At 43.3% G+C, this 26,992-nt stretch overlaps 1 protein-coding gene and 1 pseudogene across 3 annotated transcripts in view; both read right to left on the bottom strand.

The window, feature by feature from the left end:
* LOC114219815 (contactin-associated protein-like 3) overlaps positions 1 to 26,992 on the bottom strand; it is a 185,826-nt gene that overhangs the window by 125,104 nt on the left and 33,730 nt on the right. For 2 of the 3 annotated variants that reach the window (XM_088019136.1, XM_088019135.1), the window contains exons 2-3: positions 26,585 to 26,695; positions 17,591 to 17,784 (exon numbers count right to left, since the gene is read on the bottom strand). In XM_088019136.1, coding sequence (XP_087875262.1) covers positions 17,591 to 17,784; positions 26,585 to 26,695 — 305 coding nt within the window. Of the gene's footprint in view, positions 1 to 17,590; positions 17,785 to 26,584; positions 26,696 to 26,992 lie in introns of those variants that run through there. The other variant, XM_028117407.2, reaches the window with a different exon arrangement.
* On the bottom strand, positions 7,051 to 7,808 carry LOC114219816 (peptidyl-prolyl cis-trans isomerase FKBP3 pseudogene; annotated as a pseudogene).

Here is a 26,992-nt window from a genome sequence, read left to right as displayed (position 1 = left end):
ACGCCACAGCATGGATGACCCTTGAGGACAATATGCTATGTAAGATATCCGGTCACAAAAGGACAAAAATTGTACGATGCTACTTAGATGAGGTAGCTAGATGAGTCAAATTCATAGAGACAGAAAATGGAATGGTGGGTGCCGGGGTCTGGAGAAAAGTAGGAATGGGGAATTAGTATCTAAAGGGGAGTGAGTTTCCGTTTGGGAAGATGGAGAGGATTCTGGAGATGGATGGTGGTAACAGTGACGCACAAGGTGAATACGCTTAACGCCATTGACCCATCTACTTAAAAATAGTTACAAAGGTAACTTTTATGTTATGTATATTTTACCACAGTAAAAAATATTTAAACAAAAGATGTGCTTTCATTCATGTGAAGGAGACCCAGCCTGATTTGTGATCCAGTGAGAAACCCAATTCCTGCACATGAAACCCATTCCCTGGGGTGATGGGGAACCCCACCCACTCCAGCACCCCAGCGCAGATCTCCTGGTCACCCTGGGCATCTGCCACTGTGCCCATCCCCGACTTCACATCAGTGACACGGGACCCATCTGCCATCGCACCTCGTTTAGAGTCATAGAGTGGCAGAACGCGTGACACAATTTCTCACCTGTACTCACACAGTGGGAATATACCCACCAACTTCACACAGTGAAGGTCTCAAAATGCCCATTTTTTTTTTAAGATTTTATTTATTTATTTGAGAGAGAGAGCACAAGCAGGGGGAGGGGCAGAGGGAGTAGCAGGTTCCCCGCTGAGCAGGAAGCCCAACACGGGACTCAATCCCAGGACCCTGGGATCATGACCCGAGCCAAAGGCAGACGCTTAACCGACTGAGCCACCCAGGCACCCAAAATGCCCACTCTTTTAATCTAGGTGTTTTCAGCACCAACACCTTTACATCTTCAGGTTAATGAACTCTGAATCATGAATCTAAATAAAACACTGAAACACAGGAAGTTACAATCCCATGATTCCATCAGGATAAAAGCAAAGACTCCACCTCCCATCCTCTTATGATTTTCCCGGGTGTGGTGCGTATGGCTGAGCAGCCAGGTCTGACCGAAACTGCCTCCGCCCTGAGAATGGGTAGCAGCCTCTCCCAGAAGGTTGTCTGTGAGCCTGTCCCCACTCCGCTTCTTGGGGAACACAAAGCAGGAGAGGAATCATCTCAAGAGGCTGCCAAATAGGCTAAGCAGGACTGAGGTAACAAAATCAGCCCTTGGCAAACAACATAAAATGTCTAAGAGGAAAGCAGCAAATGGAAAAAAAAAAAAAAAGTATAACTTGGAAGTCATAATGCTAAAATCAGGAGAAAAAAGCAGAAAGCAAAACTGAAGCATGTTCAGCTGCAAAGTGTGAGCGAGAAAGGAAACTTAAAATGAGATTTGAAAATGACACAACTGCTGAATGGAGAGCACTGGATCTGGGGCGCTGTCCAGCCCCCAGCCAGGGGTGGATGGAGGGAGGCTGGCACAGTCAAGCCGTCAGTCTCAGGCTCTGCACGTGCGGGTGGTGCCAGGACCTCCCGGCCGCCTCTCACCTGCGTCCCCTTGCCTGATTTCTCGAATCTTCCGGGTTCATTCTTGGCCTGCAGTGGTTCCCCAGGACCAGGCCCTGGGTTTGGAGTGATCCAGAGACCAAGATGTGTAAGGGCTGCAGAGGAGGGTTCTCCTATTACAAGGGCTTCAGAGAGAAAGGATATGAAAGCCAGGAAGGCAGAGAGAGAACCGAGCTCCAAGACGCTGTGTCCAAACAAGAGCCACAGAAAACCAGAGGCAAGTCTAGTATAGCAGACTTCACTGTCTTGCATTTCCCCGAACCAAGATGCTGAGCGAGTCCACAGCCCTGGATGAGGCAGGCAACGCGTTTTCCCAATGCTGAGCGGCTCTCTTTGCTGGGTCCCAAACCTGGAGGCAACCGCCATGCCTGCTCTACATCTCACTCCCACCGGAGAGAGAGAATCAGCAGAGGCACCGTGTGAGAACTCTGAACAAGATGGCACAGGCTGGGCTGGGACGGTAGCCCAAACACATCATTTTGGAATGCCACTGAGGATCCTGAGGGCAGCAAGTCCCCAGACATCTCCTGACCACTGTCCTTGGGTGCACCTTCACCTGCAAAACCTATGCCTTGGGTGACCCAGATCTGCCTCTACCTCACCAAGAGCACAACCATCCTCTGGTGTCTCCTGAGCAGGTGACAAGAAGAACAATAACGAAAAGGAAAATAAAGGACTGCATTGATCATATCCAACAATATGCAAGGGTAGCAACAAAACTGACCATTGTGTAACTCTGAGCTTCAGTTTCTTGTTTTGTAACATGAAGACACTTGTTGAACAAGATGAAATGATATAATGCACCTTGAATGTCTGAAACTATGCCTGGCTCACAATAAACACTCAGCAAATGTTAGATGCCAGCCACCATGCATCACCTTGACTCACACACCAGCTTCCCTTTCTGAGTCCTACTCCATGTAGCACTTGGGGGTGCTGTTTGCTCATTTTCCCATGTTCTACTTGCCAGGGAGTCCAAAAGCATTTTTTTTTTCAATTTCCTGTCAATTCCAGACGATTGTTCTTCCTCCCTTATTTTTTTTTTTAAAGATTTTATTTATTTATTCATGAGAGACAGAAAGAGGGAGGGAGAGAGAGCGAGAGAGAGAGAGAGGCAGAGGGAGAAGCAGGCTCCCAAGAAGCAGGGAGCCCGACGTGGGACTTGATCCCAGGACTCCGGGACCATGACCTGAGCCGAAGGCAGACGCTTAACCATCTGAGCCACCCAGGCACCCGTTCTTCCTCCCTTATAAAAAATGGTCACAACCATCAATATGAGAAAGTATCTCTCCTCCTGTCCCATAAATATCGTGTGACTACAGCCACCTTTGTCCTTCCTAGCCATTGTCACATTGAGATATGTTGGAATCCTAACTCTGGGACCTGTGAATGTGACCTTATTTGGAAAATCTGGTCTTTGCAATTGTCAAGTTAAGATGAGGTCATTGGGATGGGCCCTAATCCAATATGACTGGGTCTTTATAAGAAGAGGAAAGACAAGAGGAGAAGGGGAGATGACATGAAGACACAGGAAGATGCCACGTGATGACAGAGGCAGACATCGGAGTGATGCATCTGCAAGCCAGGGGCCCCAAGAATCGCCAACAACATCATAAACTATGAGAAGGACATGGAAGATTCTCCCCTAGACCATTCAGGAGAAGCGTGGCCCTGTCAACAGATTGAGTTCAGACTTCTAGCCTCCAGAATTGTGCAAGAATAAATTTCTGTTGTTTTAAGCCCTAGGTACTTAGTCAACAGTACCTAGGAAAAATCTTACAGGGATAGCCTTAATTTCTTTCCCCCTAAATGTGCCCGGGAGCATCTAAGAGGCAGGTTTTCCAAGAGAGCCAGGAGATCACTGTGTGCTTCCTTAAATAATCAATGAATGGATTTATTAAATTTAAGGATAGAAAATCTATTATCAATGTAATGAATGCATTGAGCATTTCACTTATTATTTGGGGGTGTACAAGCGAAAAAGCATTGCCACAGTAACTTTGCATTCCATTTTCAGGACACTTTTCTGCAAGCTTTTCCTGTGTCTGAATTTTCCCTCAGTGGGAACTTTGGCTAATAAAGCTTTTGCTGCAGCATGCATGCAAGCTCCCCGGGGGTCTCTTTCCGCTGCTCCTGTAAATTTTCTCTTCTCTCTTTTAAGAAAGAAGGCTATTGAATCGTTACAATGTTCAAAGCTCTGAAAGGAAGATAAGCCACTCAGGTTTGAATGATTAAGACCATTAAAACATACACAATAGAAGATGGGACTTCAAATCCAAATAAAGTGCATTTGCCTAATGCACATCAAATGGGATTTATTTTAAACTTCTCTCTCTTGGTCACAGACGTAATGCGAGGCGAAGTTCTGGGACTTCCGCTGCCTGCCCTTCTCCTTTCTTGCTCACAGCTCCTTGTGGAAAAGGGCTCTGACCTTGGACTCTTTTTCAAAACTGGGCTCTTTGAGAGTTTTAACTGATTTCTCCTCAAGGGCATCAGGAAAAAGACGATTATGCCAATAAGAAAGTAAACAGAGAGTTTTGAGCACAGCACAGCGTTAACTGGGAAAATGACTGGCAGGGGAGCGGGTGTCTCAGGTGTGAAGCTCACCTGATGAATGACACAGGACAAACAAACATGCTCATCTCCAAGCAGATCTCTGTACCGTAATTCCAGAGGCAGCTTGCCCTTTTATATGCAAGCAGAAAGTCACCTAAAAAAGTTTTCCTTAAATTGGAATAGTATTTATTCTTATCTGTATCATCAAAAAGCCTATAATAGGAATATATTCACAGTGGAGATGACTTAAGATTCTATTTACACGAAGGACACTCAAGCCTAAATCCTCATTTCAGCTGACAATCTCAAATAAGTAGCGAGCATATTTTTAATTTTTTTATGTGTAATAAAAAGACAGCATGAATGATATGACTTTTAGCCACGAGCCTATAGATCTTAGATTTGACACAATGTATGTCAAGGGTATAATCTGGGGGGAAAGGCCAGCATAGAAGCACCATGAAAGAGAAAAGTCAGTAACTGAAAGTTTCCAAATGCCATCAGGGAGACACTGGGCATCATGTCAGTCATGGTCATCCAGGAAAATAGCTGGGAAATGACACCATTTTGGAAGCCATGCACTTGACAGAGAAGACATGGCTTTGTGAATAAGGGGTCAGCTCATCATGCCTTCCTGAGTACCACAGAGATGCAAAGGGTCCTACTGCTTTAGAGGACAAGAGCACGGAGCTTGGGGGGATCCACTTAGAGTGAGCAGAAGCAAACCTGGACTTAGTCTGGTGGAGGCAGCCCCTCATCTCTCAGGATTGCTATTCTGATATACTCTGAATAGAGCCTGCATAAACCACAGCCAGGGTCTTGAGCTCTTGGCACATCCAGCAAGGACATTAGGACCGCTCAGGGTCCATGGGGGATTGCCTCTCCCTACAAACCTCAAGGGTAAGAGAACCATATAAACCCACTGTGTAGACGAGGATGCAGAAAAAGTAGAGCCCTTGCATGCTGTTGGTGGGAATGCAAAGTGGTGCAGCCGCTGTGGAAAAGAGTTTTGGAGCTTCCTCAAAAACTTAAAATGGAATCACCGTATTCAGCAATTACACTTCTAGGTATACATCCAAAAAAATTCAAAGCAGTATCTCCAAGAGACAGGTGCACACCCATGTTCAATGCAGTGTTATTCACAATGGCCAAGAGGTAGAAGCAATTCAAGTGGCCATTGATGGAGGAATTGATATCTTGGTCCGTTCAGGCTAGGAGAACAAAATACCAGAGACAGGGTGCCTTCTAAACAACAGAAATTTACCATTCACAGTTCTGGAGGCTGGAAGTCTGAGGCTGGTGTGCCAACATGGTCAGGTGAGGGCCCTCTTCTGGGCTGCACACTTTCACTATGTCCTCACAGGGCAGAACGGGGTAGAGATTTCTCTGAGCCTCTTTTATAAGGCACTATCATTTTCAAGAGAGTTCCACTCTCATGACCTAAACACCTCCCAAAGGTCCCACCTACTAATACCATCATCACCATTGGGGGTTTGGGTTACAGTGGATGAATTTGGGTGGGACACAAACATTCAGATCATAGCAATAGATAAACAAAATGTGGTATATCAATACAATGGAATATTATGCAGCCATTAAAAAGAAAGAGATCCTGTCACATGCTACAACATGGATGAATCTCAAAGACATTATGCTGAATGAAATAAGCCAGTCACAAAAGGACACATACTATATGATTCCACTTACATGAAGCATTTAAAGCAGTCAAAATCATAGAAACAGTTAGTAAAAAAGTAGTTTCCAAAGGCTGGGGAGAGGAGGAAGGGGAAATTTGTGTTCAGTGCGTTCAGACCTTTTGTTTTACAAGATGAGAAACTTCTAGAGATGCAATGCACAACAATATGAATATACTTAACACTACAGAACACCCAAAACCGGTTAAGATAGTAAATTTAATGTTTTGTTTTTTACCACAATAAAAAAAAACTATTTTGTATTTTCTTTGTTTTTTTAAATCCTTTCAACACCTAGTACTTAATTGAACAGCAATATATACCTCTAGTTTAAAAATAACAATTACTGTGTATTTTTAGCCTCTAGCCCTTTCCCCATAGTGAGAAATGCTATTTCTAATTTGTTGTGTATCTTTCCAGAATTATTCCATATGTTTGCATGCATATGTATGTATTTGTTCATCTCGGGAACTTCGAATGGGAGAACAGTGTACGTACACATCACTTTTCCTTGCTTTAAAATAATGTTTCCTAAAGCTCTTTGTCAATAAATAGATTTACCTCCCTCTTTTCAAAGGAATGCATTCTATGTAATGCTATACCTTTCCATAAAATGGAGGTATCATACTTTATCTATGTGCTCATCTACTGGCAGAGAACCGGATCGTGACCAGAAACAAGGACGTGAGCACCGTTCTCATAAGCACTTTCTGTGCAGCTCACATGTCCCCGTGGGACTCATTCCCAGAACCAGAATTTCTACTCGGTGTAGACGGTATCTTGAGGGGACTTAAGGTGCTGCTCCTTTGGGATTGTCATCTTCAGAGCTAAACAGCAGGTGTTTGGGACACTTTTATTTAATTTTATGGAAATCACCCTCCAAGGGTTTGTGAGAGTGAACAACTTTTCACGCATTTATAAACTTCTGTTTCATTTTTGTTTACTGCCTATTTCTACCTTTACCCATTTTTTTGACATTGAATATGTTTTTATTGAGCCTTTTAGTTTACAAGGGGAGGTAAAAGGAAAGTCATTTCTCCTTAACCAATATTTTACACAGCTGTAGTAAAATATTTCAAACTTTAGGGAATTATAATGGATTACATATATTAAAAGTTGGGGATTGGGTAAACAATATCGGAGTTCCTGAATTTTCCAGTTGACTTTTCCCTTACAAGAGTAACCAGCTCTAATTAGTTATATAAGTTTCTTCAAAGCCATGCTTTATTGTTGCTGATGTCTTTATATCCGAAGCATTGCTATTTCAGTCAATATCCACTAACTCCACTTCAAAAATGAGTTTTGCATTTGGTGGAATTTTGGCATCAGACTGTTCTTTCTTTCCATAAGCCCATTCTGGTTCAATCTCTAGGTGAGCCTTTTCTCCTTTACTCATAGTTAAGAGTGCTTCATCCCATCCTCTGATAACTTTGCCTATTCCAACCTTAAAACTTAAAGGCTTGGCATTTTTCTTCTTCTTTGAACTCGTTTGAATATTAGTATCAAAAACAGTCCCATCCTGTAGTGTTCCTGTATACCAGCAGTGAACAACATCTCCCTTTTTGGGAAAGTTGGTTTTATCTCCTTTTTTAAGAACAGATTTTATATATTTTGGTGGACCCTCATCCAGAGTCTCTTCAGACTTGGTTTCTTTGGGTTTATCTTCATTAAGCTTCACATTTTTCACCTGCTCAGACACTTTACTTATACTTTCAATACGCTTGAAACGTTTACTTTCAAAAAGATGGTTGTAGGCTGTAACCAAATGGTCCTTGTTAGCTGTCTTGGCCACATTTTTAATGTTTCCTAATAACTTATGTTCTGCAAGAAATGAATCTGAACCGTGGTCCTGTAGACACTTGATAATGTCCTTCTTGGATAGCTGCTCCCTGCACAGCTGCTCCACGGTCCACGCCCGCTGTGGTACAGCCGCCGCCATCTTCCCCCGCTGCCTCTGCTTTCCTGAGCCAGCCCACCTCCTATCTTTACCCATTTTTAAATGATTTTTTAAATCTTACCCATTTATTTATAAGAATGCTTTATAAATGAAGAAAACTCGCTCTTTGTCATATATATTTAAATTTTCCCCAATTTATGTTTGGTGTCTTCTCATGGCATTTTTTTTCCACACATCATTTTCAAATTAATCTGATTTATCAGTCTTTTCTTTTATAGCATCTGGGTCTCCCATTTTGCTTAGCATGCTCTCTCCAATTATCCATACAAAACATTTTCTAACTGCATCTAGTCCTTTCTCTGTGGCTGATTTATTTTAAATTGTATCTATTTAAGGTATAAAATAGGGATCAACCTTTATTTATTTTTTCCAGGTTGTCCAGTATCATTTATTGAATAATCCATTTTTTGTCACTGATTTGAAATGCCACATTTATTATTTGCTAATTCTATAAATATATTTATTAATAAATATATAATTAATTAACAATCCTATTGTGTTTCTTCACTAATCTTTGCATTAATATGCTAATATAAACAATATTAATATTAAGTAGTTTCAAACAGCTAGATTTAAACTTTGTAAGGCATTTTACTAACTTAACAGGAATAACTCCCTTTCATACTATTCTTTTTACCAATTGCTGTGGATATTTCTGCATGAAAACAGTTTAAGATGAAATTTAGAAAGACCTCGGGGCGCCTGGGTGGCTCAGTTGGTTGGGCGACTGCCTTCGGCTCAGGTCATGATCCTGGAGTCCCGGGATCGAGTCCCGGGTTGGGCTCCCTGCTCAGCAGGGAGTCTGCTTCTCCCTCTGACCCTCCCCCCTCTCATGCTCTCTCTATCTCTCATTCTCTCTCTCAAATAAATAAATAAAATCTTTAAGGAAAAAAGAAATTTAGAAAGACCTTATTTTATTTCGGGGTTAGTTTAGGATGAGCATACATCATTACACTATCAAGTCTTGATACCCGAGGACAGGGATTAATCCCACTTTTCTTTTATGCCCCTTAATGGTGTCTTAAATATTTATTGGAGCATATTTCTTGTCAATTTTATTGTTTGTGATTCTATTATAAATGAGGTCCACGGTTCCTTTATCTTTTAGCTAATTACTTCTAGGTACAAAGAGAAATTAATTAATTTTGGAAATTACTTTCATAAGGAGGTACATTGCTGAGTTATTTTATTTTTTTAAATTATTTCTCAGGAGAGTTTCTTATATTCTCAAAGAGCATATAATGATAATTTATCCTCATTTCTAATTTTTACGCCTCTTATATTATTTCCTCTTCTATCAGAATGCACTTAATAACCTGAGAATGTAAGGATAGAGACTTAGAGAGCAGGGCTTAACACATTCATCTTTTAAGGTCACGTGAAATAAGTGCTTTTAAAAAGCCCTCCATATTCTCAAAAGTAAGGGAAACTCCAAATCGATTCTCTCTGAGACAAGTTCTGAAATAAGGCAGAAGTAGAAGTCTAAAACTTAATCCGAAGATGAACAAAAAATAAGGGGAAAGACTACTTTTTACCTAAGTAACACAACCCATTTATGAAGACAACTCACCCATAGGACCTTCATGACAGAAATGTTGAGAAGCACTGATCTATTTCAGATTGGTGAACAGGCTCTATTTTACATCAGTGTTAATACTATTCCCTGCTTAATACTGCTCAATAAATGATACTAGAACAACTAGGTAGCCATCTGGAAAAAATCAATAAACCCGGATCCCTACCTCACACCTCAAATAGATACAAAATGGACTAAACCAGGGATCAAGCAACCTGTAGCCCAGAGCCAAATGCAGCTGGCTGCATGTTTTTGTAAATAAAGTTTTATTAGAAAACAGCCACACTTGTTCATCTACATAACGCCTGTGGCTGCTTTCACACAATGGAAGAGTTAAATAGTCACAACAGAGAATGTATGGTCTACAAAACTGAAAATATTTGTTATCTGTCCCTTTACAGAAAAAGTTGGCCGACCCCTGGTCTACACCAATATCTCTCTCAGTCTGAGGGAATATTTAGATGACATCCAGCTTCTGAACTGATGCCCCGACCTTACTGCTTGGAAAGTTTGAGGATTGCTAATCAGAAATCCTCATCATCTCAGAGTTTTAAGACTGGCAACATTAACATTTTTTTAAGTACTCATAACCTGACATCCTCTTTTGCAAAATATTATTATTTATTTCATTGCTGCCTTTGTCTATACAAATGCATAAAATGTGCTCTGCATCAAAGGCAGAAAATTGTTCTTACTGCAGGTGGGCATAAAACCAAAGGAGTTATGGGTCAGTGCTCCCTGCTTTAAGTGCAGAACTAACAAACCTCTTTCCTTCCTTCCTTCCTTCCTTCCTTCCTTCCTTCCTTCCTGGGTGGCTCAGTCATTAAGCGTCTTCCTTCGGCTCAGGTCATGATCCCAGGGTCCTGGGATGGAGCCCCGCATTGGGCTCCCTGCTCAGCAGGAAGCCTGCTTCTCCCTCTCCCACTCCCCCTGCTTGTGCTCTCTCTCTCACTGTGTCTCTCTTTGTCAAATAAATAAATAAAATCTTAAAAAAAAAAAAAAAACCAAAGGAGTTATCAGGAGATGTGAACACAACAGTGGTCTCAACCACTACCCCTCACGCAGCGGCCATCTCCTCAAGACCCCAACCAGTCTGGCACCAAGCCACTTTTGAATTTCTTATGTCAAAATGAAAGGCCCAGGAAATCCTCCACAGAGAGCCCGAAGTACACACCACCCTCATGCATTCTGTGTATTTACAGTATCTGTGCAAGTTGTAGAAATTGTAGAGTTGATTGTCACTCCATCTGAGACCAACTATTAGTACAACATCCTCTAAGCTGAGCTGCCTGAGTTGCAAAAGGCAGGAAGAATTTCTAGGAGATCCTGCTGGAGATGCTCCCTGAGCTTCCCTGCCTTCCACCTCCCTGAGACTCAGCTCAGCGGCATTTCCTTTCAATGACTGTGCTGCTGGAGAAATTTTTTGGTAAGAATTTAATTTTTCCATCATTCGCTTTTCTTGCTTAACACAAAAAGCGTTTTTATTTTTGTGCTCTTTCAATGAATAAAAAAAATCCTACTTTTAATGAAGTAGGTACAAAGGATAGAGAGAGAAACAAGTCAGAGTCCCTGCCTCCAGAACAGAGGTGAAATGGGCACGAGATGAATGAATGGAGTAAAAGAGAGTAGTGTGTGAGAAGTGAGAAAAGGGGAGTGTCTAAGCAATTTCAGTACAGAGTGAAGCTTTTCGGGTTCGGGAGGGTTATCACTGACAAAGAAGGAAGGAAGGAAGGAAGGAAGGAAGGAAGGAAGGAAGGAAGGAAGGAAGGAAGGAAGGAAGGAAGGGAGGAAGGAAGGGAAGAAGTTAGTTAGTTCTGCACTTAAAGCAGGGAGCACTGACAAAAGCAGTTGTTACAGGACACCCTGCCTCTGGGGAGCCCCTGGTTACTTTGTGGTTGCAGCTCAGATGGCTCATGCACTTCTCTGCCTCAACCTTTCCAGGTGCTCTGAGAGTTTTCCATGGATGGAATCCAGCATTTATCTCTATTGTCACTGAGACCTGCAGTTAAAGGCACATGGGACTACCTTAGGCTCAATAGGGCATCATCCTTGTACAGCTTTGTGGGGAAGCAGTGTTAAACTTCTTCTCACTCTCAGATTTGGCACCAAAAGCCTCCCACTGTGTAAACAGTGTCCCATGGTTGGCTAAGGTTTCCATATCCTTAACTACCTATCTGGTTGAGGTCTATCTGACAACAGCAACTTTCCCTTAATTCAATCCAACAGCCCTTTATTGAGAAACTGTAATAAGCCTGGGCCTCCGGGGAGATCAATTGCTGACCTAATGGCTCTCAGAGCCCAGGAAGGGAACACACGTATAGAAAATCCAATCGCAGTCCACAATGGTAAGCGCAATCAACGAAGTACGGTAGAGTCGCTGTGATCAATATGCTGTGTGTGATGCGCTGGATGGTTAAAAGGGAGACACACATGCCCCCAACGAGGCTGAGTAAACAGAAGTGACTGATAACAGAATCGTTGAAGTGTTGCTCCCGTTCTGCTATAAACCAATCGGTCTCAGAGCTGAACTTGGAACTGGTGAGCCTGGCGTTGGCACAAGCCCCATGTCTGACCTTGCAGACCCTACAGACCCTTTCTGCAACCACCCATGTGAAGTGGGGCTTGGCTCTGTTGGGTCGTCTACTCAATAATAAATGTATGCACCTAGACCTGAAATTAACCAACACGGATTTAAATGACTGAACTAATATGAACCTGTGTCAGGTGAATTTCCACTTCAGCTCCCAGCAAAGCTTCCTACTTAGCAGAGTGCCTATTTCCTTGCACACAAACACTCTTCCTTATTTCTGATTCAAGTTGCTCTTATCACGATTGGACACAGTTCTTACTCCTCTTTATTTTGAAATCATGTATGGGTCTCAGGATTTTTCTATTTATACCAAGTAACCATGGTTCTTTTAAACCTGAATTCAATATTTGGGGTTTTTTTTGGTTATGCCACGTTTCAAACATATCTTAAAAAGCAAACACACACATACCTGTGATCTGGATTTAACAAGGCGAATATTTTGCTATAGTTGCATCAGCTCCTTCTCTCAAATAAATAAACCACTGCAGACGTAACAAACACCCCCCCAACCCATCTGTCTTGTTTCCAATATTTTCTTGTCATTTCTTCTACCCTAAATCTTTGGAGTCACCTTTGTTGCTCTTGGAGAGCACTAAAAGGTTGTTGTGTCTTTCAACACAATATTAATTAGCCTCACTAATTAGTCGACATTTTCTACTTGGTTTAGGTTGTAAACTATCCAAAGGAGAATAAAGTTTCAAATGGTTTGCTATTTCTCTTTTATTTTCACCCAAGGACCTACTGATAACACATTTTTTTCAAGGCAAAAAAAAATTATTCAATAGAATTATTTATACTCGATCCTATGTTTACTTCAAATAATTTCTTTTCTTTTTTTTTTCAAATACATTTTATCAGTCTGTTCTTAGATGAATGCCTTTCTCACACAAACATCCTGCATAGGAAGAAAAATCCACTTAAATTCTAACTTGTCAGTGCGTTCTGAGTAACAGCCCCATCTTGAATTCCTGAGAGATATAGTGTTTGAATTTGAGTTCTGATGAGTTTATAATGGAAAGAATAAAACCCTAATTAATGCAAAATGTACAGATCCAGGAAATAATACAGTTCTCAAAGATGGTACTAACTTTAAGCACTTTAAGCACAATGAGAAGACACTCTGGGCTTTGTTCCACTAGGTTAGAGGCTACTGGGGAGAAAGAGGGTGTTCTGCAGCCAAAGGACTATGGAATGAGGTCCCGTTACAGGAAGGATCATGTGCTCAGGGTAACATGTGCGTGGGACAAGCTGTGTCCTCCAGCAGAGGCGCGATCTCCTGTGATCCAGGCAGGTATGGTTAGTTAAGGAACAGAACAATCTCTCCCACAGATGGGACTTGGGTCATTTCAGTCAGCACTTCTGGGATCCTCTGGGAATCTTGTTAAAATGCAGATCTGGATCCAGTAGGCCAGGGTGGGGGCTGAAATTCCATATTTCTGTCAAGATCCCAGGTGATGCTAATGGACTGTGGGCCACCTGTTGAGTTGTAGGGCCCATGATAATCCATGTCCTCTCTTTTGGAGAGAAGGGGAGGATAGGAGTAGAAAGATGTGATGTACATGCAGAGGAAAGCAGAGAAATATAAAAGAAAGCACAGGATCATAAAGAGAGATGAAGAATAGGAAATTTGAAAATATGGCCCTCCCAGCATCCCTCCCTTCTAAGCCCATGTCAGCCCATCAGGGTGGCCACTAGGTCCTTACGTGGCTCCACCCAGAGCTCAGGAGCTTCAGTGCGTAGGGTGGGGTAGAGGGAGCCACCAGGTGACATGGACTCTTCCAACAACCACAGATGTGAGTTTTCAGATGGTCCCTCAGCCGGAGCCAGGCAAGTCAGAAGGCTTCCCCAGACTTCTGAACCCATCCTTCTATATAGGGAAATACATGCCAGTAGCCAACCCATGGAAGGTGGAGGGGAGGCAGGGGCAGGGCTCCCTCTTAGGTACAGCTGAGCCAGAGACCACTTGAATCATCCTCTTCACAGTGTGGTTGGACTCCCAAATCACCTAGACTGATTCAGATCTCAAGGCTGGCCCACTCCCAAGACCCTAATAATGACAGTGGCTCACTGTGCCTAATGTTTATGCAAACAGTGCAGTTTATACTTAATACCCATCTTCCAAGGGGTCTTGCAAGGAGGGTGCCTATGTGACCAGCCCCCAGTAAATACCCTGGATGCTGAGTCTCTAATGAGCCTCCTCCCTGGTTGACACCACCTCACATGGATTGCTATAACTTGTTTTGGAGTGAATTCAGCACATTCCACGCGTCCCCACTTGGAGAGGATTCATGGAAGCTTATCCTGGTTTCCTATGGACTTCACCACATGCTCCTTTTTCCTTTACTCATTTTGCTTTTTATCCTGTATAAATCATAGTTTTATGACTACACACTGGTCCTGTGAGTCCCCCCGTGAATCGCAGAACCTGGAGATCCTGGGGATCTCCAGACACCTTGGAGGAGAAAAAAATGCAGCTCTGCCAACACCTTACCCAGAGGACCCAGCCAGGCGTACTGGACTTTAGACCTACATAATGGCTCTGTCTTGTGTTGGGCCACCAAGTGCCTGGTAATGTTTTAGAGTAGTAGCACAAAAATTAAGAAAATGACTATAATACTTTTGCTAATAAAGAGTGTAAATATTTCAAGGAAATTTTTTAGAATCTTAAATTCACTCTGATATAATGGCAACATTATATGAAGTTCAAATGAGGCCAATTTGTTACCAACCAAATAAGTCAAGCAGAGAAAGTCAATTATCATATGGTTTCACTTATTTATGAAACATCAGGAATAGCATGGAGGACATTAGGAGAAGGAAGGGAAAAATGAAGGGAGGGAAATCGGAGGGAGAGACGAACCATGAGAGACTAAGGACTCTGAGAAACTAACTGAGGGTTTTGGGGGGGTGGGGGGTTGGGTTAGCCCGGTGATGGGTATTAAGGAGGGCACGTATCGCATGGAGCACTGGGTGTTATACGAAATTCACTCTCAAATTAATGGCAGCAATACATAGGTTAAAAACAAGCACCTGAAGAATGGGTAGAGCCTCTGGGAGGGTATGTGCTTTAGGATTAAGGGCAGGTACTCTGTGTGAGAGGGGCCAGAGAGCAGCCAAATCAGCCTGATCTTCTTCCAGAAACTGTAGGTATAATCGCATAAGTATCAACTAGTGCGACTCACTGTGGTCAGAGTGAGCCATATACGGAGTCAGGGGCAGAGAGATTAATTCACTTAAGCTGTGGGGATGGCTGAAGGAAATGCAAGGATGAGTCCCTTTCCTAGAGGAGATCAAAATGCAGAAGGAATGCCCGCACTGGAGCTTCAAGAACCCCTGAGCTGAGACAAAGGGCTTCAAAGCCAGGCAGAGCAGGGAGCTCAAGAGAAGCGTCCTGTCAAAAGGTAGATTCCACTCGTGCATTCATCTAGTAAACATTTACCAACTTTCTGCTCAGGCTCAGGCACCGTGAAGTGCTCGGGACACAGAGGGAGAAGGTGAGTCTCTGTAAGCGAGCTCCCCAGGTGTGGGACACCAGTCTTGACTGAGTGATGGCCCGTAGGACTGACGGGTCCAAGCATACATCCTCACCTGCGTGGTCTAGGATCAATAATGCCACTGTTCTTGACCCTTACTTCCCCTGGGCTCCTTTAAACAAGGTGCCAGATGGTGGTGCTTGGATATATGGTTCACCCCAAGCTGCTAAGCTGAAAAACAGGAATTGTCACAATTTTGCAACCATGTATTGGGGTGGGATGGGGGTAAAAATATGAACCTTGATTAATACAACTAAGAATAAGCATGCATTAACACCTGATTTCGGAAAAACAAGACTTAATTTGAAACAAATGTTCTCCATATACATCGATGCTTCATTAAGCTTTAACTGTTATTCATTCTTAACTAATGTTGATCTTAACCCTGGTTTAGACCTGGTGTTCTTAGAATCAGCTCAACATCAATATCTACTTCTGATCACACACTTGGCAAACGCGTGTTTAGGGTATTTAGGTCACCCAGCCCCCCAAACACAAATTCTCTCCTATTTTGTTCTTTTACCTAATATTAGACAACTGACTACTTCTAAATTCAATTGAAATCAACATTTATTGATGAACTATAAAGAGGTCCAGAGATAAAAAATTAAATAGACCATAATCTATGAAGTTGTACTAAGTAACAAGAGTTCTAAGGAAGTTCAAATGAGGCCAATTTGTTACCAAACGAGTACTAAAATTTTGTTGCTTGTTAGTGTTATAGATAAGCTCTGAGCTAACAAGTAATGGCTTTTTCCCTGCTACTTTTCCTCTTACCATGACAAGAAAATTTTTTAAGAGTTACATAATATCCTTAGCCTAAATTAAATGGAAGCTAAACTGTATATTTTTTATTGTGGGTAAATAGTCATAATATAAAATTTACCGCTTTGGCCACTTGTAAGCATGCAGTTGTATACCATTAACAATCACACTGCTGGGCAACCATCACCCCCATGCATCTCCAGAACTTTCTCATCTTCTAAACTGAAACTCTGTCCCCATTCAACAGTAATTCTCCATTCCTCCCTTCCCCAAGCCCCTGGCAACCAGTTAAAGTGTATTTTTTTAAAGATTTATTTATTCATGAGAGAGAGTGCATGTGAGTGGGGAAGAGGGGGAGCCAGAGGGAGAGGGAGAAAGAGAATCTCAAGCAGATTCCCCACTGAACGTGGAGCCCGATGCGGGGCTCAATCCCAGGACCCTGAGATCATGACCTGAGCTGAAACCAAAAGTCAGAAGCTCAACCGACTGGGCCACCCAGGTGCCCCAAGTGTATTTTTAATAATAAGAAGAAAGTAATTCCTTCGCCACCTGACAAATCTTCTTCGGGCCACACCCCTCCATCCATTGCCCCATCAACCAACTGCAAACAAGGCCAATCTTTACCACACTCTACTCTCAGAGCTCCTCCTTCAGGGCAGACTATGATTTGAAGACTCCAAATGCTGAATATGTAATAAACTTCATATATTTTAATATTCAAAAAGTCAGGCAAGCAAAATTTAATTCTTCTCAAAGAAGCAACTGTATGTCATCAGAAGCAGAAACTACGTCAGTTCTGTAAGATAATTTAAAGTAGTTATGATTCCAAAGAATCCCCCATGAATTACAAGGGGCCACACAAGTGCCCAAGTTCCTGCTGGAGCTGGACCTTTGTCCCTCAACACACCATCATCCATAGGGAGACTGCCCATTATGTGTATTTTTAAATGTTTGGGGTCCTTCAGAAATCTCACTTAATCATTAGAGGACTCAGAAAAATGAATTTCCTTAACTGAACAACAGCAAGGTGATATCAGCTACTGGATTATGGAACAAAAAATACAGTAGGTTGTATGTGACTTCATTCCTTCGATTTCACACTATGTTAAGGAATAATGGGAAGACGTTTTTCCATATTTCACTACAGTACAGAATTATTTTACTTTTACTTATTTCATAAATTATACATGGGCAATGTATTTTAAAATGCCACACGTGTCTTATATTCATTTGAAAACATTTTCAAGTACTTTAGGAGGCTCCATCTCTATATTTGATCTGACAGATTTGCGGCAACATGGAGTAATTGGGGTAATTCATACTCTGAGAGAGGGCTCTCAGTGAAGGAACATACCGAGATGCTTTCTTCCTGTCGATACTGCTTCCAGTTCCTCCCGCCGTCACTGAACATGAGGACGTAGCTGGTCACCCAGTCGGAGCTCCCGTAGCCGCCCTGGGTGGCCACAGCTGTGACCTCCATTCTCTCTCCAAGGTCAATCTGCAGCCACTGGTATTTATCTGACACAAGTGGAGACCAGCCACCAGCCCCTTTGAGTGGAAACAGAAACAGGAAAAAAAAGTAAAGGGAAAGAAATCTTTAAGAGCTATATTATCCTGTAAGAATGGGATCATAAATAAAATTTATGAGAATCGTAGTTTCAAATTCTGGAACATATAACCCTCCATGATTACACACACACACATGCACTCAAAACCATGGGTTAAGTAAACAGATGAATCCTACATTCATCATTAATGGCTTTGGTTTTTAGCGCATAACCCCTGACTCTCCGGTGTCTAGTGGTCCCAGGCAACAGGTGGACAACCAAACACCATGTTGCCACATCAGCTTGAAACGAGTGTCTCTACTGGCCTGTATGTATGACTTACTTTTGGCTGGACCTAAAGGAAAATATTCAGACCATGGTAGAACTAGAAAAGCTTAATTCTGGAACTCCAACACGAGGAAGTACCGTATTGAATGCTGGGATGAGAACAGTGGTGATGGCCAAACCCCACACTCGATATGCTTACAGATTCATGCCAAAAACAGGCATTTCAAAGAGCGATCTGAAATGCAGTGTGACAGGGATGGAGGTGAAGGTTTTTCTGCGCAGGGAGGGAGAGCTCTGAGAGGCCACAGGGAGGCTGAGGGAGAACCCAGAGCGAGTGAGTAAGAAGGACGTTCTCAGGGATTGGAGAGAACAGCCGCAGAGCAGAAATCACGATGCTTTGTCTGGTCCGGTGAGAAACAGATGAGAAACAGAAAAGTTAGAGCTCCCCGAGGATGTGTTGTTGACATATTTTGTTCTTCTGGTGTCACAGAAACATGAGTTTTGAATTTGGATTTCGATGTGACATTGAATTTTCTGATTTTAAATTAATAAGCAATAAAAAACTGGAAAATAAGCTTGAAACACATTCTGGAACCGATATTTTGCTAATTATCTGTGTCTAGAAAACACAAGTAATGTAAATAATGCCTAATATGACAAAAGGAGTCTTTAAAACAATTTTTCTGACACTGTTCTGACACCTCCCTTGAGGTTCTCATAATGAGGTCTAATGCATTAGACAACATTGACCATCTTCTGGGGAGGAGCTCTTATTGATATCCACACTTGGTTTGCTAACACCAGTAGGGCTGAGTGTATGTCAGGAGGTGTGTGACACGGTCACAGGATGGCTGGGAGGGACACGGAAGTGGGGCACTTGCATTAGGGTGCGGGGCATCCCCAGGAGGCGGGCACATACATTTCTTGACCGCGACCTCCATTAGTCACACAACGTGTTCACGCACAAGCTTCAGTAAAGTCTAAAGCTTACAAGTTCTCTAGAACCCAGATTCTTTCTCATTTCTTTCTACCCTGGTTTCCCGCACTGAATCTTTGTTCAAATATTCCAAATTTTCCTCTCAACTGTACCGCGAGCACAATGCCTTTTCCTTTGACCCAGAATCCCAAATATGCTGCAGTTTTGGTTGTTCTGTAATGCATTTTTAAACTTTTTATTCTGAAGAGCTGCAAACATGGTATAGGGGATTCCTGTCCACTTTGTACCCAGTTTCCCCCACAGTTAACATCTTACATCATCATGGGACTTGTATCAAGACTAAGATATTTACACGGGTACAATATTAATGAAATGATAGATTTTATTCTGATATCCCCAGTGTTCCCACTAACTCCGTTTTTCAGCAGCAGGATCCTGTTTTGACATTGAGTCTCCTCTGTGTCCTCCAACCCGTGACAGTTATGCAGTCTTTCCCCACCTCTCATGACAGGATTGGTTCCACTGTTTTGTCCGAGGGTCCCACTAACAGTTGATAAATGGAAGTCCTTCTGTATTCTATCTGAGAGCTAACTAACAGTCTGAGGGACGTTACTCTGCAGCTGGGTGTGATTTTATAATAGTCACAAAAATAAACTTAAAAGTTAGGCGTTGGCATTTAGCTGATCGTTTTAACGTGGAGATTCCACATTTGAAATTTTCTATGGATCGGTTTAAATCTCTGAGGAACTACTCAAAGTCCTGTATCCTAGCTCATCCTAGTTGGTAGTAAAGTTCTATAGAAGTTACTGATGATACACTTGCCTGCATTTCACCATCCTTCCCTGTCAATTGTAATCTCTCTTGAAGCCAGGAAGTATCATCAGCATGGCATCACCGGTGTGGAGAAGCACCGTTCAGTAAACACATCATGACGTCTCCAGCATGTTGCCCCGGGACCAGCCTCTCCCACAGGTGCGGCAGCCCACCTGCCAATCAGGCTTCCACACGCACAGCTAAGACCCTGAACATCTCCTATTCCTTACCTGCAGTGAGGAGGTGCTACTGGTACACAAATTAAGCTCTTCGATTACCTAGGGACTGTGATAAAGGGATGGAACATCGGAATCCCCTATGCCAGGGGGCAATTCGCTTTAGCGGGATAACACAGTACCCCACGATCCCCAGATCGTTGCTGGGTGCTAGGCATTCCCTCCCGTGTGCACGGCGGACTGTGCGTTCCCACCACCACCTGCCTCTCTCCTACCTCCACCCCTTCCTGAATAAAGTGTCAAAATATGTACAAAGGAAAATCTATCCAGGGGGCCCCACTTGCACAGAACAAAGTCCCAGTGCCTGGGAGGTCACCCCACACGAAACATCCTTCTCACTCCTCGGGAAAGTGTGGTGTGTTGGTGCTGTAAGGAGATGCGGCAGGAGGATGTGTTAAGCACCCCGTGTTTTCCCTCCCATCGGCTGCCGTGCACTGAAGGCAAGAGGCTGTCACCACCGTGGCTTCTAGGTGAATGAGGGGCCACAGCCCAGGCGCTGAGCTTTCCAGTCACCTTATTACTAAAGGGTCTGTTGCCTGCCACTTCATAGCAGATAGGGGTAAGACCATGAAGAAAGAGAAGACTTGTCGTGCGTGCGTGATGTGCTAAGACCTTGCCCGAGGCCCCACGTGTGACCTCACAACCCCACACACCCCCAGCAAGTGGGACCGGCGTAACAGTCTCTGCTCTACTGATGAGGAAGACACATCATTTTAGGCTCCTGTGAGAGCATTTAATTAAAGCTTGGCCCCCTTTCATGCTCCACCCCATCTAAGAACATCTCCCTGCGGTTTTTATCAGTTACTCAGTATTGTTTGCTGACCACCAGCCGGACTGTATTTTATATCGATCTGTCGCAAGGTTTCTGTCTCTAGTTAATCCTGTGTGACTGCTTCCCCCGCCTTTGGTTGGCTCAGACACAGGCAGGGACGAGTCCTCGGGGAGAGGAAAGGTTGAATAAGAAACTCTCAGCGGGCCTCAGTTACTCTGCCCACTGATCACGATGACAGTGACCACGGCTCCTGGTGGTCACAGGGCATGCGCTCTCACAAACTGTTGGCTTTAGGCAGAGAAGAACATTACCCGGGGGCGAAAAGCCAAAGCTTATGCCTTCTTCAACCTTCAATGAATACCAGAGCAGCAAACTGTAAGGGACTCTTAACTCTAGGGAACAAACTGAGGGTTGCTGGAGGGGAGGGTGGTGAGGGGATGGGGTCCCTGGGAGATGGGCACGTAGATGGAATGAGCACAGGGTATTGTATGCAACTGATGAATCACTAAATTCTACCCCTGAAACTAATACTACACTCTATGTTAACTAACCTGAATTTGGAAAAAAAAAAAAAAAAAAGATATACATGGAAACAAAAGTCAAGTGGGTTAATTTGAAGTGAACAGACCTACTCATCTTCAGGGCATCTATGTGCGGAGCAGATAAATGGCTAACCTGCAGTTGTTGCCAAGGGAAGTCTCCCCCCACAATCATTACTCCATTGTCCCAAATGGGATCTCATCCAGCGATGGGTGCTCTTTCCTCACTTACACGCATCTCAGTCCACAGAAGATTTACTCTGAGTTCCAGGCGGGGCCGAGTGTGCGAGGGAAGAGCAGGAGAGAAGCAGAAACCCCTCGCTGCCTTCCCCAGGGAGATGACCAACGTCCCCAGGAAAAGGGGGCCGGCAGGCAGACGGGCTCCGTGGGTGGGTGCCCCCCTGACCTCCCCACTCAGAGATCCTCGGGCTGCACACCCTGAAGCCTGGGTCAGACCCTGCCAATGTTACTGGGGGGATTAAAGCATTTGCTGCTGTTCTGATTCCTTCGGATGCAATTCCAGCTACCTCCTGGTAGCATTTCTAGCTATCGGGATGGAGTAAGCCCAGAAACCCTGCCTCTGGGCTTGCCTAGTGTGCTCTGCTTCCCTTTCTGTGGCTTCCTGCACTCTGCTAGAAGCCTGATTGGGGAGGACAGGACATTTCCCACAAAATGCATCCAGAAGGGAAAAGTCAGCCGCAGCTGTCTCATTGTAAACCACATTCCTACGTGCAATGTGAAGATACCCTAAAATGGCCCTGTAAACAGACCCTTCAAAAGTTAAATAAAAATATGTGTTCGCCAGTCAATCTGAGATTTGTATTAAATGCCAGTGATCCTGAGGAAAAGAAAACACCCCCTAAGCATTCACGTGTGCACCCTCCCCAGGGACAACTTTCCGAGCCCTTAGGCACCGAGCATTCCCGACTGAGGTTCTTTCTGCATAAAATAAACAGAAATCTGTCAGTCCTGTGTGTTTTGTTTTGCTGTTCTCACATCGATTCCTGATCACGTTTTAAAGGAACATACAGTAGAGAGCCACTGAGATCTGAGCTGATCCGAGGTTCTCCAGCTCTGATTCGTTTGAAGTTCTGCACTGACAAAACCATAATAGGATTCTGCTAATTTCTCACCTTAGAAACAGAACAAGAATTGCCCAGCAAGCCTATAAGAATCCAAACAAGTCATAAATCCCTCATTTACGACCGAATAAAATGTGTGACTGAGCTTATTCATGTCCCGTGAAATCTCTATGTTTACAAGGAGCGTGGCTCTGGGATGTGTCCTAATTCTATGAAAGCATCATCTCACCGGCCCTCTGAGTTATGCAGAACAGACAGGATATTCGATCATCCCTGAGGCCAGTCTGAACAGCGGCACCTCCCTCTGCTGCATGCAGACCAGTGGGGAGTCCAGGCCGCCTGGAAGGTCAGGAGGCCAGGCCAGCATGGGCAGCTCCACCACCCCCAGCGCTCCCCACGGATGCTCCGCTGCTTGCTTTCAAGGCAATGTCTCCTTTTTTAAAAAATTAAATACGGAGGAGGATCATGTCAGGAAATGCAAGGGTGAGATGCTCAGAAATAAAACCATGACAACTAAATTATCCACCCATTTGTGACTGCTTGTCAGCCAAATGCCTCTGGAAAAAAAAAAAAAATTCCACCGATGGTAAAACTTGCATTTTCTTTAAGGATGTTGTACGGCTTAATTCATAACAATTTGTAAGCACGCCGTGAGAGCCTCCGATGAAAAGAGTTGCGTACCAATTACCTGCTATACAAAATAGAATATCATAATGAATGCAAAAAGGGTGAGGCTTGAGCATGGCAAAATGTGAATGCTGCTGACAAGCAGCACTCGGGGTGGGGGCGTTCAAGGGATGGCACTTGAATGTGTCAGAGCAAAGCCCACTCCACCTGATTTCTGTTAGAGGAAGCATGGCTGCGAAACAACAGTCAGGCTGCAGGGATCACAGGAAGGAGCGAAGAGGGAGCCCCTGGATCACCAGCTCCCCGGCAGCCCCTAGTCCAGGCAGGTCTCCCTCCACGTTCATGGTAGCAGGGCAGGTGACCGCAGGGCCCACGGAGAGGTGCCAGTAGCCTTTGCCCTTGGCTATGGTCACACGTGAAACATGCAGTTCAGGACTCCCGTGTTGATTTCAATATGGCACCTATGTACCATTGGGGATCCCAGGTGCCTCGTCAAAGATGGCTAACTGGACCTTACCACTTTGGCAGACATGAAGGTCACCTTAGCTGGTGCCTCATTTGCCAGGAATCCTGGGCAGAAAAAAAAGGAAATTCCTAGAAGGGGCAATACAGTTGAACGTGACTGGATGGAAAATCAATGTAAAGATTAAGTGTTTTTGTCTTTCCTTAGGGAAGTTATTTGAATCACAGCCCTTATTCCTCAGTAAATTCTCAGCTGTTGATTTCCACTCAAGTCATGATCCCAGGGGCGTGACATGGAGCCCCGTGTCCGGCTTTGCACTCAGCGTGGAGTCTGCTAGTCGCTCTCCCTCTGCTGCTCCCCTCACTCTCATTCTCGCTCTCTCTCTCTAAATTCAGTAAATAAAATCTTTCAAATAATAAAAATAAAATAAAATTATATACTGATTATTCTCTTACTACCCTATATATCAGGTAGATGCAGTGATCAGCTACCTATAAAATCCCTGGCAGGAGCCATGATAGTTCAGATATTTCTATTTTTCCATAAAAATATTTGAAAGCTCAAAGACTGCTGGGCAAAATAAGAAACTAGGGAGGTAAGACAGACCACCTTCTTTACAACCTCCAGGTACCATACGTCTATGTATCTGGTACATAGACCAAGGATATTTTAACCATATAATCAGGTAGTCTAACATGATTTCCATCACCACCAGGTCATGCACTGAATTTTCAAAAAAGTTAAAACTACTACATATGAAGAATCATCATCATCATTATTATAATCATCCACATTTTATACAGTCCACATTTTACATCATAATATCCTAAACTGAAATGAACTAATCTGTTCTCCAGCATTTACAAGGGCAGAAGAAATGCCAGGAAAGAATCTGGGATGCTGGCTTTTATATTTTTTAAGATTTTATTTATTTATTTGAGAGAGAGAGACAGAGAACACACAAGCAGGGTGAGGGGCAGAGGGAGAAGCAGGCTCTCCCCTGAGCAGGAAGCCCAATGCAGGGCTCAATCCCAGGACCCCAGGATCATGACCTGAGCCGAAGGCAGATGCTCAACCCACTGAGCCACCCAGGTGCCCCTGGGATGCTGGCTTTTAACAGAAAATATTCATAGATAATCCTTCAGAAGGAATACTGATAAACTGTGCTGTCTGAATCTTGCCTTAGGAATGGGTATGAAATCAGATGGTAAAATGAAGGAATATTTAGTGAAATGTGTATTGTACACAATCAGAGTAGCAACAACCACAAGAAAGAACCTTGTCGGTTGATTGCCATGCTCTTTTTTCTTTTTTTTGAGATTTTATTTATTTATCTGACAGAGAGAGACACAGCGAGAGCAGAAACACAAGCAGGGGGAGTGGGAGAGGGAGAAGCAGGCTTCCCGTGGAGCAGGGACCCCGATGTGGGGCTCGATCCCAGGACCCTGGGATCATGACCTGAGCCGAAGGCAGACGCTTAACAACTGAACCACCCAGGCGCCCCTGATTACCATGTTCTTAAAAAAATTAATTTAAGTCTGCAAAGAGAGATCTGAATATAGTAAATACATTTTATACTTACCATTTTACAATGGCTGCTTTTCATATTCTAAGTTATTTATTTTTTAATTAAATGTAATGGAAATAAATTCATCTTAAACATTGGGATTTTCCCTTCCGATGCTTATAAACTTTCCAGTGCCTCCACACTTACAGGACCAGAGGCCTGAATCATAAAGATATTCTGTGTATGCAAATCAGAAACACAGTACACAGACCCCTTGGGATCCTTTAAACTAATTAAGTATGGTGCTTATTTAGTTTTTACAGTCTTTGGGCAACCACTGGAAAGTTTAGATGTTAAGCTGGTATTAGAGTAACCACCAGACCAAAAATAGTAAATTTGATCATTTAGTTATGAATTGAAAACTGGCTTCAATGAGAAGATACTTTCACTGGGGTACTGAATGTTATCATGACTGATGCTTCATAAATATCTGGAGGAGTAAATATCTGGCCAGAAATGCTTCTTCATAGTAAAAGGCCATGAAGGTGGTCATCGGTGGGCATGCTCTCCCCACCTAAACTCATCAAAATCCTTCACTGTGTCCTTACTCTGCCCTACCAGTCTATTTGATCATTTGTGGGGTTCCTGCATTTGATTTTTGAGGACACAATAAAACTCAAGCTATACTTAAACTGTAATCTTAGAAATACCAAATAAAGGGGGGGGGAATGCTCCATTACATAGTAATATCTTCAGAATTTACATTTACATGGGACACAGTCAATTTAAAATTTTACTTGTGAATGAATCATTCACCAAAAGAGTTAATCCTTCCCTTTCAAAGGCAGTAAAACATTTAACTTTTCAGCGTATGTATTAGCTTATTCAACCCACTGAACTATTATTCGTGCAAAAGGGAAAGTAACTTAATCCATGACACTCAAGGAGCAAGAATGAATGAATACCTCTTCAAAAAGTAAGCTCTCTTCCCACAGATATGAAGAGAATCCATTTTCAACAAGAGCCTTTGCCCAGGCTCCTCCCAGGCCAGGTCCTGGGATGGAGCTGTCTCCCCATCACTATCCCATGGGCAGCTTCACATCTCACTGATGCCAGCCAGTGGCTTGCTGGTGTTCCCCAGTGCCTGTGACATTGGTTCGTTCGTTTGTTGTTTTAGTTACCCACAATAAGCGCACTTGACTAGTCACCCGTCCACAGAGTGCTCTAAAACTAAAAAAGGATGATAAAATAGGAAATATTCCAGAGCCTCCAATAATTCCCTTCTGATCTGCATCTCATTTATGATCATTTGCAGACCAACAACAGGCAAGGGAAATGTCAGAACAAACAAAAAAGATGAATACTAAAGACGAAGGAAGCTAGCAAATGATAAAATGTTGAACCTGCTGCTTCATCTTCATTAAACTGCAGTATAATTACTTTTTGAACCATGAGAACGAATATTAAGTAAGAATGATCATTGTTCTCTCTGAGAAAGAATCATGATGGATTAACAACAAGACGGTATCGGACTCACCATCTCTGCGATTAAGACTTGCAAACCCCGGGCCGTGGCTGCTGGACAGCTCCGACGAACTGCTGAAGGACTCTCGTGGCAAGGTGGACGCCAGCGGAACATCACAGTTATCTGTGTGGAAAATACCAAATTCAGATGAACCCCCTGCTCCAGGCTTTCCCGTCTTCTTCCCTCCCTCCTTTCCTGCTTCCTTCCTACTCTCCCTCCTCTTCTTCCTTCTTCCCTTCCTTTTTAGTTAACAGGCTAAGAAAGTGCTAGAACCTGTGGCAAACATCAGTCTCCATCAGAGGTGTGTTAGTAAATGTTTAGCAATAGGCTCTTAAAGCCCTGATTGGTAGCATTTGCCATCTTCCATGGTGCAAATACTCCCACCATGGGCAATTCCAAGCTGTCAGCGTGATGTTACCA

The sequence above is a fragment of the Eumetopias jubatus genome, unplaced genomic scaffold (genome assembly GCF_037043125.1).
Source record: "Eumetopias jubatus isolate StellerSeaLion01/CBP00866 unplaced genomic scaffold, mEumJub1_p1.0 scaffold_15, whole genome shotgun sequence".
NCBI lineage: Eukaryota > Metazoa > Chordata > Mammalia > Carnivora > Otariidae > Eumetopias > Eumetopias jubatus.
This window is presented reverse-complemented; position numbering and strand designations above follow the sequence as displayed.